The sequence below is a fragment of the Argopecten irradians genome, chromosome 6 (assembly GCF_041381155.1).
Source record: "Argopecten irradians isolate NY chromosome 6, Ai_NY, whole genome shotgun sequence".
Taxonomy (NCBI): Eukaryota; Metazoa; Mollusca; class Bivalvia; order Pectinida; family Pectinidae; genus Argopecten; species Argopecten irradians.
In genome coordinates this window covers 7435924-7450905 of record NC_091139.1, presented here as the reverse complement: position 1 = coordinate 7450905, position 14982 = coordinate 7435924, and the positions used below count along the sequence as shown (strand labels likewise).

At 33.9% G+C, this 14982-nt stretch overlaps 1 protein-coding gene across 2 annotated transcripts in view; it reads left to right on the top strand.

Annotated features, from left to right (window-relative positions):
• Positions 1 to 14982, top strand: part of LOC138324858 (serine/threonine-protein phosphatase 6 regulatory ankyrin repeat subunit B-like) — a 65343-nt gene that overhangs the window by 48463 nt on the left and 1898 nt on the right. The window contains exons 20-28 of one of the 2 annotated variants that reach the window (XM_069270057.1): positions 2759 to 2863; positions 3275 to 3376; positions 4531 to 4629; positions 6363 to 6506; positions 9411 to 9425; positions 10905 to 11012; positions 11397 to 11801; positions 12451 to 13819; positions 14619 to 14771. In XM_069270057.1, coding sequence (XP_069126158.1) covers positions 2759 to 2863; positions 3275 to 3376; positions 4531 to 4629; positions 6363 to 6506; positions 9411 to 9425; positions 10905 to 11012; positions 11397 to 11801; positions 12451 to 13819; positions 14619 to 14771 — 2500 coding nt within the window. The remainder of the gene's footprint in view (positions 1 to 2758; positions 2864 to 3274; positions 3377 to 4530; positions 4630 to 6362; positions 6507 to 9410; positions 9426 to 10904; positions 11013 to 11396; positions 11802 to 12450; positions 13820 to 14618; positions 14772 to 14982) is intronic. The other variant, XM_069270058.1, reaches the window with a different exon arrangement.

The window sequence follows — 14982 nt, the reverse complement described above, 5'->3', positions numbered from 1 at the left end:
CAAATGATAAAACAAAAACAGGAAAGTCACATCATCTTCTTGATATTTGCATATTCATGTACAATATTTTTATACACGTGTCTATTATGACACAGCACCTATATATCACATATATATATATATATATTATGTGTGATATGTAAATCACAGTGTACTATGTTCTCTCGACTTTTCACATCATTTTATCAATGCTTGTATTCACCATGTTGTACATATATCCTATATTCTGTGTAACTTATTGAGCTATTTCTTACTCTCCCCCAGGACGAGGTAAGTAGTTATAATGTGTCATGAGACAGCATCGTGTCCCTCTGATAAAATCATACATCTGTGGTATATTGTAGACCCCTACTTTACACTGAATTTATTTACCTCCAGTGATTTGCAAGAAAACTTGAATTATCTCCTTTGATTTGCTTGAAAACTTCAATTATCTCCTTTGATTTGCTTGAAAACTTGAATGATCTCCTTTGATTTGCTTGAAAACTTGAATGATCTCCTTTGATTTGCTTGAAAACTTGAATAACCTCCTTTGATTTGCTACAAAATATTGAGTTATATCCCCTTGGCCCCTACTCTGTATGGAAGTTCCTTCTCTGATCATCTATACAAATCGATGTTGAATTATCTCCCCTTTAACTCTACATCTATACAAATTAATATTGAATTATTTCCCCTTTACACCTACATCTAAACAAATCAGTATTGAATTATCTCCCCTGTTCCCCTACTCTAGATTGAAGTTTCTCTCATCTATACAATATTGAATTATCTTCCCTTGACTCCTACAGTATAGTGTATTATTTTCTTCGACTCATATGGTAAATCGAAATTCCTTCTTTGATCATTTACATTACTTAAGGATTAACTTGAATAGATTTTTTATGTTATGGAGATATAACACAAAAATCTGAGTGTACTCTAAATAAACCGCAAAGCAGTTTATGATGAGAGTACACTCAGATTTTTGTGTTATATCTCCATAACATAAAAAATCTATTCAAATTAATCCTTATAATTCAATTTACTAAAGATAATCTCTTCAACATTTAAAATTCATTTTGGGACTCTTTTGTCTATGAAATTATTACGCCGTCATCTCAGCCAATCAGAAGCGGCGTTACAAACGGCGACGCCATTTTTTCCTTTATGGGCTGATAAAGTAAATTTTTAAGCCAATGGAAATGCTCGTAACAAGCAACATTGAATTACATTGACTTATCTCCCCTGACTCCCACATTTATTATCTATCTTTGATCCCTGATTTATTGAAGCTTCCTCTGACCACATAGTATCAAATTATCTCTCCTTTACTCTTCTGTAACACTGTATTTTCCCTAATTTATTATTGCATGTCAACATGTTTCTTAGAATTGACTGAGAATTTTTCATAATTATTCTTTTTATGAAAATTTGCCTTAGTGAATGCTATTAGTACCATTGAATTATCATTACATATTTTTTTTAATTATAATTATAAATATGATTGCTATAAATGCTTTACTTTACTATTTGTGTTTCCTTGCTATGCAGTGCTTTTGAATAGCATACAATTACCAACAGTTGTTTTTCATTTGATAGAATGCACAAAAATGTTTGTAGATGTATATCATAATTAGCATATTGAATGGTAAATAGCATGATGATGCAACAATGACAAACCAGAAAAATTCAATATCAATAATTTATATGCCCAATTAAATTAATTACTTACACTTCCCATTTCATTAATATACTGTCAACATTCAAATACTTGCATAAATTATTTTATTTGTTTTAATAGAAACAAAAAATATTCCATTATCTGTGATGAACTGGTGATAAGTGTAATTTTTGCATATAATCAAATTCAGATATGTTACAGCCAGAAGTATTAAATATCAAATACTGATGCTAAGAGCTCAGCAAAAAATATATTTTGACCTTAATTTAGTTTAAACACTATTTAATTCAAGTACACTCTGATACACATACAAATACATTTAAAGCTACGATTGGAAAACAAGGTAATAACTTATATTAAATCCTCTCCTAAAGGACTAGTAAGGGTCTTTTGTGGCCCCCAAATCCATTATTTTTCAAAGTCTGTTATTTCAAGATGTTAATCTTGCATTTCAAATATTAACTACATACCTGACATATTTGGTAGTGCTATTAGGTAATATAGCAGTTTTAGTTGCCATGGCAACCATTTTTATTATAGACAAATTATGCAAAATGAAAATTTCATCAAAATTGGCCTTTTTTATGCAGTTTTTCATCTAGTTAATAGAGCGCATTTCTAGAGCAAACTTTATATTTATCAAAATGATGTATTCTTCGTGTCTGCTAATTCCCTTAAAATATAAAGTTTGTTCTAGGTTGTGCTTTATTGCTTTTAAAAGAAAAACTATAAAAGATATGCCAAAATTGACCAAATTTTCAAATTTGCATAATTTATGCAAAGTTACCATGGTTATATAGCAAAAACATACTTTCTGTCAACAAAAATATCATGAAGTTTTTATCAGGAGCATATTCAATATCTAAAACGCAGCAACTTAATTTCTAAATACTTAATTTGAAATTTAGTCCTTTCCTCTCATACCAAAATTGATATCAATACCATAACATTTCAATAGAGATTCCTACAGCTCTATTTTAAAACATTGTTAGCATAACATTCTTTACTAGATTGATAAAACTTGATCAACAATAAAGATTGATATATTTGAAATGTTTCTGAAATGTTTCACATGTATGCTGTGTGGTTTTGTAGAATGGAATGACCTGTGCCCACATTGCTGCTGCTAAAGGCAGTGTGGCTGTCATCAAGGAACTGATGAGGTTTAACAAGGGTGTGGTGACGACGGCTAAAAATAGGGTGAGTTCAAGGTCATGATCAAGTCAAAGAATGCAAGGTCAAGGTCACTATAGGAAAAATCATAAAAAGATCACTTATTGAATGAATCTGCTATGCAAGGTCAATATCACTTATAAGACAAGATATGGTATGCAAGGTCAAGGTCGCTATTTAATCATAAAATAGAAAATAGTATAATTTTTTGGAAGTTCAATGTCTTTCACTGATGAAATGTCTTAAGGTTCAAGGTCAGACAAACTGTCATAGTTTAAGGCAAAATATTTGATAAAACAGCATTAAACTGATTTTGAATATTTTGTTCATATACCTTTTTATGATTTATGATGTTGATAGTAATTGATTTTTTTTAAGGTTAGGTTAATTCATCAAAGTATATTAATTAACACTAGTTAATTGGTCATTAATTGACAGACCAGTGAGTCGACAGCGCTACACCTAGCTGCTGCTGGGGGCCACAAAGAAGTCCTACAGGTGTTACTGAACGCAGGGGCACTAGCTACAGATGAGAACGCTGTAAGTACATACAAAATACTCTTTATCTTTCTGTCAGAAAAATGATTTCATAATGTATTGCTTTAGAGATTGCACAGTTGTCTTTCAAAATGTTGTCTGTAGAGGGTGGTCTCATGATACATGAGAGCAATCCATTTGTTATGTGAATGGGGTAAAATATTGCTGGGGAGGAATGGAGGTGGTCGTTAAGAACAGAGAATCATCTAATAGAGATGGTCATTTGTACAGACTCAACTGTGTTATGTGAACAATATAAAACAGAATTTATAACATAGAATGATGTGCCTGACAGGAGTTTACCTATCAGTCTCTCACTAGTAGTTTTTGAGGATGTGATGATGTGGGGGCAGGAAGGGTAGAAGGACATTATGGCCTATTTTATCTCCACTTATCCTTCTTTTTTTCTTTAAAACTTTATCTTCTATACTACTTATCAAATAAACTGAAACTTCACACTTGGGTAAATCTATAGCCGGGAAGGTGTCCTTGCCAAAATATAGGTCACTCTGACCTATATTTTGACCTTTGACCTACATTAATGTAAAGGCTTGATAAGCTCCTGTGGACGACTGTAATCCAAATCAGATATTTACTCTCCGCTCCTGGTCCACTGACCCATTGTAGGACCATGCCTGTATAGTCATCTCAATGATACAATGACTGTACACAGTCCCCCTGGCAGTGGTATCAAATTGATTTTATTACTTAATGCCAAAACTAATAAGCTTGATTATGTATAATTAGATACACACATCAAACTACAGAGCTATATCCAGTAGGCCTTCAGGGGAGACAACCTTATGTATCCTTACAAATCATGGGATTAGGGTTAACTCCCCCGAACTATGGAGCGAGTAGTCGCTGAATATCTCAGTGAGTCCATCTATTTCTGTCAAGGTCAATCGTTTCAGGCAAATATCTTTCCATGTCATTAATATTTCTAGGTCATCTGTATTGTTCTATTTTGTACTGTTACCTGTAGTTATCTGTTATTAAATATACTCAATGTGTGCTAATGATTTTGTTTATAGAAATGACAATAATACATTGTATGTGTAATTGTACTTTTGTTAAAATAACCAATAGCATTGTTAGCTTTATGCATGTATTTGGTGTAGGAAATTAAAAAAGATTGATTTATTTTTGATATATAGGATGGAATGACTGTTATTCACTTGGCTGGAAAGCATGGACATGTACACATTCTAGAGGCACTAAAAGGACAGGTGTCATGGAGGATTACCAGTAAAAAGGTAAGCTATTACCAAATGGTAAGCTTTTACCAGTAAAAAGGTGGGCTATTACCAGTTAAAAGGTAAGCTTTTACCATGATTAGAAAAAGCATTTTTTTTACCAGTAAAAAGGTAAGCTATTACCAAAAGGTAAGCTTTTACCAGTAAAAAGGTAATCTTTTATCAGTAAAAAGGTAAACTATTACCAAAAGGCAAGCTTTTACTTGAAAAAGGTAAGCTTTTACCAGTAAAAAGGTAAGCTATTTCCAGTAAAATGGTAATCTTTTACCAGTAAAAAGGTAATCTTTTACCAGTAAAAAGGTAATCTTTTACCAGTAAAATGGTGATTTATTACCAAAAGGTAAGCTTTTATCAGTAAAAAGGTAAGCTATTTCCAATAAAAAGGTAAGCTTTTACCAGTAAAACAGTAAACTATTACCAAAAGGTAATCTTTTATCAGTAAAAAGGTAAACTATTACCAAAAGGCAAGCTTTTACTTGAAAAAGGTAAGCTTTTACCAGTAAAAAGGTAGGCTATTTCCAGTAAAATGGTAATCTTTTACCAGTAAAAAGGTAATCTTTTACCAGTAAAATGGTGATTTATTACCAAAAGGTAAGCTTTTATCAGTAAAAAGGTAAGCTATTTCCAATAAAATGTAAGCTTTTACCAGTAAAACAGTAAACTATTACCAAAAGGTAATCTTTTATCAGTAAAAAGGTAAACTATTACCAAAAGGCAAGCTTTTACTTGAAAAAGGTAAGCTTTTACCAGTAAAAAGGTAAGCTATTTCCAGTAAAATGGTAATCTTTTACCAGTAAAAAGGTAATCTTTTACCAGTAAAATGGTGATTTATTACCAAAAGGTAAGCTTTTATCAGTAAAAAGGTAAGCTATTTCCAATAAAAAGGTAAGCTTTTACCAGTAAAACAGTAAACTATTACCAAAAGGTAATCTTTTATCAGTAAAAAGGTAAACTATTACCAAAAGGCAAGCTTTTACTTGAAAAAGGTAAGCTTTTACCAGTAAAAAGGTAAGCTATTTCCAGTAAAATGGTAATCTTTTACCAGTAAAAAGGTAATCTTTTACCAGTAAAATGGTGATTTATTACCAAAAGGTAAGCTTTTATCAGTAAAAAGGTAAGCTATTTCCAATAAAAAGGTAAGCTTTTACCAGTAAAACAGTAAACTATTACCAAAAGGTAATCTTTTATCAGTAAAAAGGTAAACTATTACCAAAAGGCAAGCTTTTACTTGAAAAAGGTAAGCTTTTACCAGTAAAAAGGTAAGCTATTTCCAGTAAAATGGTAATCTTTTACCAGTAAAAAGGTAATCTTTTACCAGTAAAATGGTGATTTATTACCAAAAGGTAAGCTTTTATCAGTAAAAAGGTAAGCTATTTCCAATAAAAAGGTAAGCTTTTACCAGTAAAACAGTAAACTATTACCAAAAGGTAAGCTTTAACCAGTAAAACAGTAAACTATTACCAAAAGGTAAGCTTTTACCAGTAAAAAGGTAAGCTTTTATCTGTAAAAAGGTAAACTATTTCCAGTAAAAAGGTAAGCTTTTATCTGTGAAAAGGTAAGCTTTTACCAGTAAAAAGGTAAGCTTTTACCAGTAAAAAGGTAAGCTATTACCAGTAAAAAGGTATGCTGTCTCAGCCTGGTTCAGCAGACTATGTCTTAATGAGAATTTCCTTGTTTATAAAATGTTAGATCTTATACCCAGAAATAACCTTGACCTGACCTTTCCATTCCAGACTGGACTTTCTGCCCTCCATGTCGCTGCCCACTTTGGCCAGGTAAATTTTGTGAGGGAGATGCTGACAAAGGTTCCGGCTACTGTTAAAAGTGAAATGCCTGGCGGGACAGGGGATGCGGCTCTCAGTGGATTTTCGGCTGAGGTCAGTATCACATACATAGTGGATATGAATAAGTTGAAGTATTTGATAATCAAAGACAAGTAGCTTTCCTTGTATCCTCTGTGTCTGCCTTTGGGTGAATTTGATCCTGGTTGTTGTGTTGACTTTCAGATGAGGGTATTATAAGAAATAATTTTATAGAGAAATAGGTTCTTTCTATAATTTTATCAAGTCATAATAGCTGTTTCATTTCTTTTCCTCAAAGTCTGCTTTTAACAAAACCATCAACCTGTATCTATAAAGTGTAATCAGTATTAAAAACCTTTTCTCTTTATGAACTTGATGGAAAACAAAATGGCTGATTCAAAGTCTTTAAGTACTACAAATTAGTATATTGTAGGATGCACAATTTCATAGCTGACTATGTAAAGTTCTAGAACGAATATGCGTACCCGGCCTACAATACCTTTCGGCTGGTACCGAAATGGTCCTTATGTGTCCTAGTGGAGCATTGCCTCCAGAAATTACTCGGGCACTCGGTTTCCAATTATTTTATTTGAATACATGCATTTATATATCATTTTTGTCTAAAACAAACATAACGACCCTTCTGAATATCTACCGTACCACTCACAAGGTGTCAAGTCCACACATCCTAAACTACTGTATAGCTGTGAATTTGATATTTCTTACATTTTAGTTTTATTGCCTTGTACGTAAGCAATATAAAACAAGTACATATACTATAAAATGCAAACAAATATTTGGTAATGATTTGTATGATCATAACTTTGCTCCATTAGCAGTAATAGGCACCAATTGTAGCTCTAAAGACGATACCATTTTCTGTTTAAATGACTTTTGAGCTACAATATTGCAGCCAGTAGATTTCAAGATGCATGGTAATAAAAATAGAAATTAAAACATATGAAAGGTAAAAGAAAAGTTATTGTTGAGAATCATCAAATGATGTGACATCGTTTTCAAACTTCCCGTAATGATAAATAAAAAAAAAGACAATATTAGACCACTCACAGAAGAGGCTGCCGTTTGGAATGACTGATCCCCTTCATTTAAAGACAACCTGTAGTTAGAGACCACTTGTATTGAGAGACCACATATGGAACTTGTGACCTGCGAAGGGGATCCACCTATAAAACAACCAATTGTTGTGAGAGAACTGTAATGATCCGTCTTTGCAAATAACAGAGTTATCTGCCCTTGTGGATAAGTATCAGGTGTGATTTCAATAGTTAATAATTAAGAATTACGTTGTTTTCTTTGAAAAATAAATTTGATGTTACGATTGATGTTATATGTCCACAAATACATGAGGTAACAGTCAATTTCTACCAAAAAGGGCAGATAACTCTGTAATGTGCAAATGCAGAAAAATACAGACTTTTCCTGAGAGATGACCTGTATAAAGAGATCATCTGTAAAAAGAGACTACCAACAAGGGCAGATAACTCTGTAATATGCAAATGCAGAATAATACAGGCTTTTCCTGAGAGATTACCTGTATAAAGAGACCACCTGTATAAAGAGACCACCAGTGTGAGATATCACTGGTACATGTAATAATTAAGAGAATATCTGAGATAGAGATAAAGTATTTCAAAGTGCCAATCTGTATCAAATATTATGTACTATCAAGAGGTTGCATAAATTAAGAGACCATATTTTTACAACATGAAACTGACATCTATACATATAGTTGAGATTTAATTATAAGTGTTCTAGAAAAATAAAATCTATGTTAACATGAAGTACAATTCTGTAATTTGATGATTTGATCTGAAAATTTAAAGAATAATTGATACACTGAACATAGAATTTCAACTTACTTGTGGTATTTTTTGGGTTAGTAAAAGACAATTAGATTCATCTAAAACATTTTTTTCTTTGTAATACTAGGTTATGAGGGGAGAAAAGAAAGAATGCTTATGATTGTTATTGTTGTATTTCGATTCTAATTTAGGAAATATCAATGAATATTGAAGTAAGATACTCTGTTCATCAGTTTGATTTCCTTTCCTAATTATTTGATTGCTACCAGTATGTTTTGTTAACCTTCTATACTTCCAGCATAAGGCTTTACACAAATGGTTAAATCAAACACAGGTAGGCATTGACCTCTACGTGACCTTGAGGACACTGCAGACTCACCGCCTTATATATATGTTACTATAGTGATGTTCACAGTGTAATGTCAGTGTTAACTGGGTAGTTAGTCTTGGAACAGAATTGCACAGCTGATTGTCCCCCCTTCTAATGACAATAGGTCCGAAATATTTACAAACCACATCATATACATATCTCACGTTAGTCATAATAATGCATTTTTTTTTTCTGGAACCAAGATGTTCAAATCCTGTATATCTTTATATTATCAAAATCCAAATTCTAACTTAGTCCAAAGTAAGATCTGTGTCAGCAGCCATGTCTTATAACACGATTTCTCTGGGTCTAAATTGTCACCATCTCTGATTTATTATCTTACTAACACATTCTCCCTGGATCCAAATTATCACTGCCGTCCTATATATCATTGTGTCTCAGTACCACATTCTCCCTGGGTCCAAGGTGTCACAAATCATGTCATAAATATCATGTTTCCATAATATTGTTCTTAAAATATGAAAATAATGTATGCATACATTATTTACTTTGCAGATTTATTTTAATAAGTAATTTCAAAAAATATATTGAAACTTAAGAGATGTCAAATTCAGGTAAATGTGAATAGAGTTTATTTCAAAATTACAGTATACTGTATACATATACATGTAAAGCAATAAAACAGAAAAATGAAAGACATTCTTCCCAATAAAATATAGTTCATACCGACACCAATTGTGTGATTTCCCTCTTTCTGTCAGTGGGTTTTACACCTGCATGTTGCTTATGTGTTTCTTTTGACCTTTTGACCTTTGTACCCTGCAGTTGTTTCCTGAGCAGGTAAGTATTAGCACGTTTATACCCGCGGAAGGCGAAGGGATGTCGTCCATTTTATCTCCCTTACTTATCACATATATACTTGGCACCTCCGAGAAATGTTGTTTATGTTTGATTAGGGAGGTGAATGTTGATTAGATTCTGTTATTAGGTAATTTAGTAATTTAATTAAAAAGCATGGCATAATGATAAGCAAGCACTTTGCAGTTTTTACTTGCTGCATGAGCTAACATTCTATTACATATGCATTTGCATTTTAGAAGATTTTGAATACCCATTTGGAATTTTTGTCAAAGAACAAATAGTTATTTCAAGGCTTTTTTTCATTATTCAAAACAATTTTTGTGAAAATGTTTTTAGTTGTAAATTGTTGAATTACTGAAGATTGAAGGAAATTGTGTATGCAATCTGTACATTTTTTTTCTTTCATTTTTATTAACATTAAACACCGGTTAGAATAATGATTAATATTTGTTGTTTATGTTGAAATGTACAAAATAATTATGCATTATTAATTCATATTTCATATCTATTATTGATGTTTGGCATGTAACACATTTTAGCATCATGATTTAGATTTATCTCCCCTGACACAAATTTATCTCCCTTACCAGAAGACCAGTGTATGACCGTATCCATTAATTACAACTGAAAAGTATAAACACCTTTAACTTACGTTCTTAGTCATTAAATTTCCATTATATATATCTTATTTGATGTCCGATTGCATGTTTTATTTTATTTTATGATAGCATGGTTTACGACTTCCTTTAATTTAGTGTATTAAATGGATCATGCTCACTGTTGTTAAATATCTGTGCTGAAAAAAACATTTTTGAGAGCTAAACTTCATTTTTACAAATTTATACAGAAGTTTGTTTCATACATAAGGGGAATCATAGTGTGCAAAGGGAGACAACTTGTGATATAAAGACCTTTGGATGATAAGTTAAAGAGTCGTCAGTCTTTAAAGATGCTCCGACGCTGACAAATGGTATTTTTTCACTGTCAAAAACAGGAGTAGACGATTAAGTATTTTTCTTCAGTTACAAAAGTTACTTGCTTTACACCATTACCACCATTGAAAAGTTTGAGCTTCTAATTTTACTTTGAGTTGAAAATGTAAAAAAATAATTTATTGTATCCTGAAAAAATCCGTGGCACTATATCGTATATGGAATGAAGCACTGATTGCGCATACACCAAAGGCATAATAAATGATTTTATATTATTTTTTTGTGTTAATAAGACATATACATACACGATTAAACAATATCATTTATGCTCTGTCAGCGGAGGAGCATCTTTAAGAACAGGATCTAAGAAGTAAGAACATTCCAAGAATGAAAAAAAAAATCCATTACTCAGGCTCTCCATAAACTTCCGTATTTAAAGTCTTTCAACTCAGTATATTGGAGTGGTCAGTTACATCAAATCTATGATAACATTAGAATAACTGACTATATGATTGTAATGTTACAGTCGGGACTCACACCGCTCCATCTGGCCGCCCAGTCTGGCCACGAGGGACTTGTACGTCTCCTCCTCAACTCCCCTGGGGTACAGGCTGATGTGTCGACTAACGCTCAGGTAAGTCGTCCTACAGTGTTATTACAAAACCTTTTTTTATTACTGTAATTACATTTTAAAAAAAACTCATTAATGACAATGACTTTGATGACTTTCTACTGTAGGACATTTCAGATTGGTACTTATTTTGGTCATATCAGAATAAGCTCAATAATCCTGTGAGTGAATGATGAATTTCGATAACAATAATATTGTAATTACTATATCATGCAATTACATTTCGTAATGCGATTAGTAAAATCATATTTTAGTACAACTATCTAGCATGAATAACATTACCAATTAAATTCGTAGGTTTGCTGTATATAAATACATATGTTCTGAAGATTTTCTAAATTTCTAAAAAAAAAAATTTTAAATTGTAAAAATTTTTGTATTCCTTAGGGAGCCATTCCACTCCATCTTGCTGCCCAAGGTGGCCACACGGCAGTAGTCAGTTTACTACTGAGTAAGTCTACAACACAACTCCACCTCAAGGACAAACGAGGTCGTACCGCCCTTCACCTTGCTGCCGCTAACGGTCACCTTGATATGGTAGCTCTACTGCTTGGTCAAGGCGCAGATATCAACGCCTGTGACAAAAACGGCTGGACAGCTCTACATTTCTCAGCTAAGGCCGGCTACCTCACTGTGGTCAAGCTCCTGGTAGAGGGCGCTGCATCACCTAAATTTGAGACCAAGGACGGCAAAGTGCCGATTTGTTATGCTGCCGCTGCCAACCACTCGGACGTCCTAAGTTATCTAATGAGGAAGGACCACAATACTCAGCACCTTATGGACGATAAAAAGGTACACAACACCTTAAATGTTTTCTTTGAAATTGATCTATTTATATTTGGGTACCTGTTTCACTGTTGATTAACTTATTACTTAGGTAATTCCCGTATAGATGACTCCAAGACACCAACTTTCTTTCACTTGCAATTTATTTTTACAATCAATGTAATATCTTGAAAGATTATCTCTCTGAAATCAAAACTTAGACAACTCTTGCACAATTAAATCAAAAGACACCTCCATCTAATTTTGAATACGGGAATCGTTATCTACGCGTAAATGATTTGAGAAGGAAATCACAAAATTTATAGGTGCCGGGAAAGAAAGTTGGTTTGCAGTAGTCAGAACTCTTCAGTCTTCAGACTATAAGATCTATATCTGTATGTGTTGCTCTAAGAATGTGAATTGTTCTATTGATATATATGACATGGTTCTGGACTTCAACAATAGTTTTGATAAGCTTTTCAAAAAGTCAAAATCTATTACAGTAAAAAATCACTTTTGTCGATCACAATTGAATCGAATACATCGGTTGCATCAAATGTTTGTGTTGAATGCATTTTCTTGTCCAACTCTTATAAAGTTTACCATGTATGTATTATCAAAGTACATATTTTCATATACTGATCAACATGCTGATTTACCATTTTGTATTTTCCAGTTTGTGTTTGACCTGATGGTGTGTGGAAAGATGAACAACAACAAATGTATTGAAGAGTTCATCCTTTTGTCCCCGGCCCCTGTGGATACTGCCGCTAAAATGTCCAAAAACTTTCGATTATTGGCTATAAAGGAAAAGGAGAGGTCACGTGACCTTACGTCTGCCGGTAATTACTGTGAATTCATGGCAACAGAACTATTGGCCATAGCGGCTAGTGCTAATAGTGCTGGGACGCTCCTTAAGGCCGTAGATTGCCACGGGACACAATTCCTGGACGTACTTATTGAACACGAGCAGAAGGAAGTGGTCTCGCATCCTGCGGTACAGAAATACCTTTCCGATGTCTGGGTTGGCAACCTGAGATGGGCCACCTGGAAAATTGTGATGCTGTTCATGGCTTTCTTGTTCATCCCAATCGTATGGCTCATCTTCTCCATGCCACTCAAACACAGGTTCAATAAGGTGCCTATCATCAAGTTTATGGCATACCTTGTGTCTCACCTGTATCTAATGATCCTGTATTCATTGACAGTAGTCCTACCTCTCGTGCCCATCTGGCAGTCGGGCAGCCTGATCCCACACTGGTACGAATGGCTTCTCCTGGCCTGGCTGTCCGGTCTGCTCGTATCGGAGCTGACAAATCCCGGGGACCGTGGAGGACTCGGCTGGATTAAAGTAATCTCCATAGGCCTAAGTTCCATTGGAATTTTCGTACATGTCATAGCCTTCGCATTTGACACACAGGACCGTCTGCTCATGTTATATATCAGAAACCAGTTCTTTGCATGTGCATTATTAATGTCTTTTGTACAGTTATTAGACTTTTTATCGTTCCATCATCTTTTTGGACCCTGGGCTATTATCATCCGAGATCTGTTGAAGGACCTTACACGATTTTTAGTGATTCTTTTAATATTTATTACGGGCTTTACTTTACATCTTTCGGCAATATACCAGCCTGTGTACAGTCCAGTGTCGGAGGATAGTGCTCTGGGCACCGGCGTGGGGAATGGAGAGCCCCTTACATATATGACTCCTATAGATACGTTTGAGTTACTATTCTTCTCCCTATTTGGGTTAGTGGACCCCGACAGTCTGCCCACTACCTACCGGAGTCCATTCTGGGTGATAAGTTTGGCTAAGATTGTGTTCGGTATCTACATGATGGTCACGCTTATAGTTCTCATCAACCTTCTCATTGCCATGATGTCCGACACTTACCAACGAATCCAACAGCAGTCTGACATGGAGTGGAAGTTTGGTCGGGCCAAACTGATCAGGAATATGAATAAAACTTCCGCTACTCCGTCTCCTCTGAACCTGTTCACAAAGCTCATCACGTACTGTCGTGTGGCATATAAACACAGAGGTCAGTTTTATACGTTATTATTCAATGTTGTCAAATCCATCAAGTTGAAAAGGTCATGAAAAATGTCTTTTGAGGTTTTATTGATATTTATTTTCACATTTTGAATGTAGATACTGTATGTAAATATGATTCAATTTAAAAAGTACTTTGAGGTAGTCTCACTAAAGTATGCTGATTTACAGTATGACCTGATCTAGTTATCTACCTTTTTAATGAGTCGTCTATCCTTACTTTAAGCTATCTACACTTCTGTGAGTTGTCAACCCTAACTATGAGTTGTCAAACCTTACTATGAGTTATCTACCCTAACTATGAGTTGTCTATCCTTACTATGAGTTGTCTACCCTTAATATTAGTTATCTACCTTTACTATGAGTTATTTACCCTTACAATGAGTTATTCACCATTACTATAAGTTGTCTACCCTTACTAAGAATTATCTACCCTTACTAAGAATTATCTACCCTTACTATGAGTTGTCTACCCTTACTATTAGCTGTCTACCCTTACTTTGAGTTATTTACCTTTACTATGAGTTGTCTATCTTTACTATGAATTACCTACCCTTACTATGAGTTGTATACCCTTACTTTGAGTTGTCTACCCTTACTTTGAGTTATTTACCTTTACTATGAGTTGTCTATCTTTACTATGAATTACCTACCCTTACTATGAGTTGTATACCCTTTCTTTGAGTTATTTACCCTTACATTGAGTTGTCTACCTTTACTATGAATTATCTACCCTTACCATGAATTATCTACCCTTACTATGAGTTGTCTTCCCTTACATGTTATAGGTAAACTTTGTAGTGGCCAGGCCCAGGACTATGTACATGAGGAAGAGGACCTAGACAATATGTCAGACTCTCGATCAGTTGACCTCCTCGCTCATAACTCTGTCAGTTGGCTCCGTAATGTTGTACGAAGGAACACACAGGTCGCTCCAGAAGGTAACTTCATTCATCACCTCGATGCATTTAATGTCCGAAAATGTTTCTTTGATATGTTTTTTAAATGATTCATATTTTATTAAATCAAGTTTTAGAGCAAATGCCATTTTGATCTGTCAGAGTTACTTCCCTTCTTTTCACTCCATCAGTAATATGAAAGAAGAAAGAAGGGAAGTAACTCCGATAGATCAGAGTGAGTTAACATGAAATG